General features: G+C 49.0%; 1 protein-coding gene across 1 annotated transcript; it reads right to left on the bottom strand.

The window, feature by feature from the left end:
* Nucleotides 1-1,909: 1,909 nt before the first annotated feature.
* On the bottom strand, nt 1,910-5,114 carry LOC128276526 (Bardet-Biedl syndrome 2 protein homolog; the record flags this gene model as incomplete). Its single annotated transcript, XM_053014983.1, has 6 exons — nt 1,910-2,010; nt 2,870-3,018; nt 3,318-3,481; nt 3,597-3,806; nt 3,900-4,006; nt 4,560-5,114. Coding segments are annotated over 6 exons (1,286 nt in total), but the record flags the coding sequence as incomplete, so codon positions are not given.
* Between the last annotated feature and the right edge of the window lie 85 nt (nt 5,115-5,199).

Below are 5,199 nucleotides of genomic sequence, written 5' to 3' on the forward strand. Positions count from 1 at the left end.
TGCTTATCAGTGCAATTGCATCTACTCTGGCACGAATGTCGGCCTTGGAATCTTTACGACTGACGCGCAATCTAGGTGCTGGGAACACGTGGATATGCTGATGAAGCGGGCAGCGAAATAAGCTGCCGAGCGCATTAGTAAACGAAAGCACATGGGTACGAAATTGACAGCACTCTTTAGTGCTTGATTTAATCAGTGATGAAGCGTCTCTCTACTCTAGTGAATTTATTGACACGAAATGGCCAGGAATTAAATATTTTAAGTATACTTTGAAGTTTGATTCCAATTGATTGTTTGATGTTTGGTTTGATCTATTATTCTACTTCCATGAATGCTGCCGATTGGTACCAGGTTCGGTAAATATTGTAAAGCATACTGGCATAGGTATTTGTTGAATAAAACAAAACTACTTACAGGTTTAATACAAAAACGAACAGACTGTATTATTGAAAAGCTGGGTTACAATCTAGTATCACACACTGCAATGGCAACTAGATTGCTTGTGAAAAAACCAATTTCCTTGGCTATTTTCTGACCACTGAGATGCATGCCGGACTATATTTTTGCCATCCGTCAAAAGTTATTCATTTCTTCCTTTTTTCCTTAAAACGATCGCCTTGATTCGTCTTTTTTCAGACAGACTATTAATTCTGTGTTTTTTTTTATTTACCAGATTCCGTTCGGCAGTCCGCATAATTTGCGCCGATGATTTGCGTGTGGTGCATCGTCTGGCAAAATGTAGTCCCTCCGAGATGCACCCTAGAAGGGAACCCATTCCGGTGTGCACCGCAGTATGTAGCAGTGTATGGGTGAACCTTTCGCGATTCTCGCCGCGGGCTGCAAAAAGCCTGACCCTGACGAGTTTGTCGAACGCCAACGTCTTCGCCACACGAGAAGCTCGTACTCTGGGACATGGTTTGACTCTCTTCATTCCGCAGGCTCCAGCAGTGACTCCGACTCTACGTACGGGTTCAGGTTGGTGGCCGGCGTTTTGGTGTTTTGTTATTTTTATAGCTCCACTCGAAACCCGGCAACTTTTATTGCGTCAAAACCTGTTTCTCGCGGTGGCCCCGGTAGGCTCGTTTTGGAGATATTGCGCGACCGTGATGATGGGCCTGAGTTTGGTCACGAGACTTGGCAGCCTTTCTGAAGTGGTACGTGGCGTTCGAGATTCTGTTTGCAATAGTTTTCCTTACCTCCAATATGGGAATCTCCCATCGGTCAGGGTGCTTGGCTGATTATCGACAATTAGGAGTTGCACATGCGAAACGTGATTTTGGTTTGGCAAGGGCCTTCCCTAGTCTCTGAACTGCAGGAACAGTGGCCATTCCCCGATAGCGCCTGCTGATGCTCTAGAAACGTGTGTTTTAAGCCCTATCAGCGCTATGAAAAGTCATTCAGCACGATCGTCGATCACGTAGGTGGTGTTTTATGGCGAACCGTTACCGAGTACTAATGACTAACAGACCGCCATCGTGGTGTCTCCGTGGTGGCACTACTAAAACCGGCTACACGACACTGATTTATTTGTCGTGCGAAAGCACTTCCATTCGTGCAGTTCGCGTGAGGCGCGTAGGACGTGGGTCGCTGGGTCGCTGCACGGTCCGTGGAGCTCGGATGTCGGATGTGGGGACCGTGGGCAAGGTAGTTCCGAGAAATGTGCGGCATGAACGAGGTTCGCAAGTGTCGCCACCTCCGAAATCGATTATTGCGTTCGATCGATTCGAACGGTCTTTGCCAGCGAAAACTCATCCGTTCGTCGGTCAACATCGGCCACTATGAATCGCCAACAATTTTTACTTCATCGACCCAAGAGTGAAGACTGCTACCCGGACCGTGAGGACTGGTGCTTAACGATCGCCCGTTGGTGGGTGATTTTGTTTCACTAACGGACCATGGGCGTCTGGCTTTACATTTCGCCCAGCTCAATGATCTTAAGTACCGCGTCGATGTTGTTCGTCTTAAGTGCTTCCTTGAACCTGCCGATCATTCCCGCTGCGAAGGTGCCAGCTGTAGGGAGAATGGAGAGAGAGAATAAATGGCCACTTGAATCGACGCACACTTCTGACCCGGTGCTGTTCTTTAAGCAAATCGTCAATAAACCACTGAACGTGAGTGACGAAACGGAGCCTCGAATGGAATGTAGGTGGTGCATTTTGGCTTACGGTTGTTTGTTTTGCCTACCCCATGCGATCGAAGGTCTTGAATGGTGGTTGCATCCGGTGTGACACCGTTGCGTGGAACTCTTACCTACTATTGTTTAAATCATTCGGAGATGGCACCGTATTTAGGGGGAAAGTGCGATATCCAAAAACCCGTTATGCTGCTTAGAGGCTGAGGAAACATCATTTCAATTCCCGCGGCCATTAAAATTTGCAGTCCACCACCACGGGAAAGTAAGTCTGGGTCCAATCTTACGCGAAATTTGATTAGTCACGGCATTTCGTAGAGAGTATCATCCACCGGGGCAGTTGAGCACTTAAGCACCAGAGTCCAGTGACTCGGGTTGATTGGTCCACTCGACGCGCGAAGTTACTTCTTCAACCAAACTCGTAACAAACGACCGTTTGTTCGCGGGTGGAATGTTTCTGCGCCCGTTTGAATTATTCATGTCCATGAAGTCGTTTCACGACGGTCTGCCAGCAGATTGGAGTTGCGGTTGCGCGGACCATTCGGCTCGGACGGAAGAGTAAAACGGTTGTTTATGGTTTCATCGTTCATTGATGTTTTTTTTATCAACGTATGGACACATGCCACCTTTCCATCGGCGTTCACGTGACAATGAGGTGTTAAAACACCTCCCAAAAGTGGGTGGCAAGTGCGTGAGGGTGTGTTTTTCCGCTGTGCTTCGTAAAGCCGTGAGCCTTACCTCTCAACCTTGACGCGTTGTACAGAATTCCGTGGATGCGCTTCAGGGTGTGCTGTATTTCGTTCGTGTTGGCCAGCCGGATTTTGTAGCTCTTTACCAGATCTTCGTTGGTAGCCATCATGCCGTTGTGATGCTTGATGACGTCCTCTCTGCGATCGTAGAGGGGTAGAGCGAGCGTTAGTAGGTGGTGGGAAACCGGTATGAGTGCAGTTGCGAAAAGAAGAAGGTCCACGACGGAACGAAGTGGCCCCGGAGAGAAGTCGTCAGACATTTTTCAGGATCATGACATCATCGCAAACAACGGTCAACGACAACAACGAGAAACGGCAAATGGCGCGGCTGTGAAGTTCCGTCGATGACGGTATCGGTTACCGGCGCGCGCTTTCCTTGAAGGCTTTTTCTGCTTAAAATTCACACTCCGGACGCACTGGGGCCGCCAGCGACTCACCCATTATAGTATCGTGCATCTTCGGCCCGTATGAGATGGCTCTTGATTTGGTTCACATGTTCCACAATCTCCGAGTTGATCTGCTTCTCAGTTTCCTGCAGGCCACGCAGCTTCCCGAAGAGCTCTTTAACTTCATCGTACACGACCGGGAAGCAGGCGATGGACTGTGGACGCCAGCAAAAGGGAATCAACTTTAGTGCCGAGCCACTTACTCCAATTTCTGCGCCAGAACGGCGCAACGGCGCTCGAGCACAATTAGTTCATTCATCATGCACTTACGTTCAGGCTGTCCGTGTTCAGAAACTGCGCCAACGACTGTACGAGGTCACCGGCGAGACCGATGTCCTCGGTGTAGAAGCGTGTCTTGCCGTCGTAGCTAAAGTGCAACCACACGCTCTTGCCCGTGCGGAGGCTGATGAGGTTGAGGTGCAGTTCCGTAGCGTCAGCGTCTGATGTCACATACTCGATGTCGGACGGAAGCAAGAAGTTCTGGCGGAGGACGGTATCAAATCACCGGATTAGGTGCAACTTCAGGGAGTGCAAATTGCAATCAGTGGGCACCACCGCCAAGCAACACCCTACCTGGTTGACCCAGATGCAAAGGCGCTTCAGACGTTCCGTGATCCGAAACTCGACGTAACACTCCCCGGGGCCAACGGGCTTCGGTTTTGGCAGGCTGTTTATGTAGGCTGAATCGTGCGGAATCGTGGAAAAAGGATAAACCGTTGTTGGTGAGAAAGCTGCATCAGATCGTTCTCCTTCGGGTGGGCGATCGTGTACGGGTGGGCAGAGTCACACCATACCGTCGCTCTCCAAAAACGGTCCACGAGAACGGGCGCTTGCCGACGAGTGCAAAAACCAATCTCTCCGTATGCATACAAACGGTCCAAAAAAAAGGCCGGCGAGCAGGGTAAACTTGTTCAAAACATGTTCTTGCACTTTTTGTTATGTCCATGTGAACCGCGCCGTATTCGGGTGGGGTATTTGCATTTTGAGTTTACTTAAGATTTACGGGTGCCTACGGGCATACGGTTACTGTGAGCGTGGCACTAGCACCAAGAAACGCGCGCGAATGATGATGCTTTTTTAAGGTTGAGATAAGGTACTTTTGGTTTCTGGATGAGTCAGCAAATCATTGAATTCAGCCACAAACTCTAATTGAAGTGAATGAACTAATTTAAAATAGTAAAGTTCTCACAAGTCCCGAATGGGGTATAATAATGGATCTACAGCGTAACTTACAGATACTTTTCGGTGACCCCGTTAGATTGTGAGGAATAGTGTACATAGCAAACTTGGGCAGCTGGCGGGTCAGTTCGAAGACGTGAAACTGCACGCTGTTCGGGTACCCGACGAATGCCTTGATGTGGATGTCCTGCGCATTGTCCTTGACGGTTTTCAGTGGTATCAGTATCCTCGACACATCCTTCGTCAGGTGTGCGATCAGTGTTTCCTCCTTGAACAGTTGATCGGCAAAGATCAGCACCGCCCGGATCGTGGTGGAATTGTTTGTCGACACCGTGATATCGATATTCATATCACTGCTACCGTAGCTGGTCGAAATGCCGATCTGGAGCCGCGTATTCGATGGTATGATCCCAACATTATCCGGAACACTCTGCACCAGATTACTTTCGCTCGTGCTGCCAAGTATCTCCTTGTTGTACTTGATGTTGTTTTCGTAATGCTTCAACTCGAGCAGAAGTTTTTGCTTCTGCGTCAGCAAACTGTTCATCTCCTCGTCTGCAATGTTGTGCAGCGTAAGCATGTTAACGGTTGGCGTCGTGTAGCCTCGTACTTAGTCCATGCGGTGAAAGAAAGGAAAGCGTACGGCAACATTAAAACCGTTCTAAACCGGGGTCCGCAGAGTTCTTACTTTCTC

This window comes from Anopheles cruzii, unplaced genomic scaffold (genome assembly GCF_943734635.1).
Source record: "Anopheles cruzii unplaced genomic scaffold, idAnoCruzAS_RS32_06 scaffold01468_ctg1, whole genome shotgun sequence".
NCBI lineage: Eukaryota > Metazoa > Arthropoda > Insecta > Diptera > Culicidae > Anopheles > Anopheles cruzii.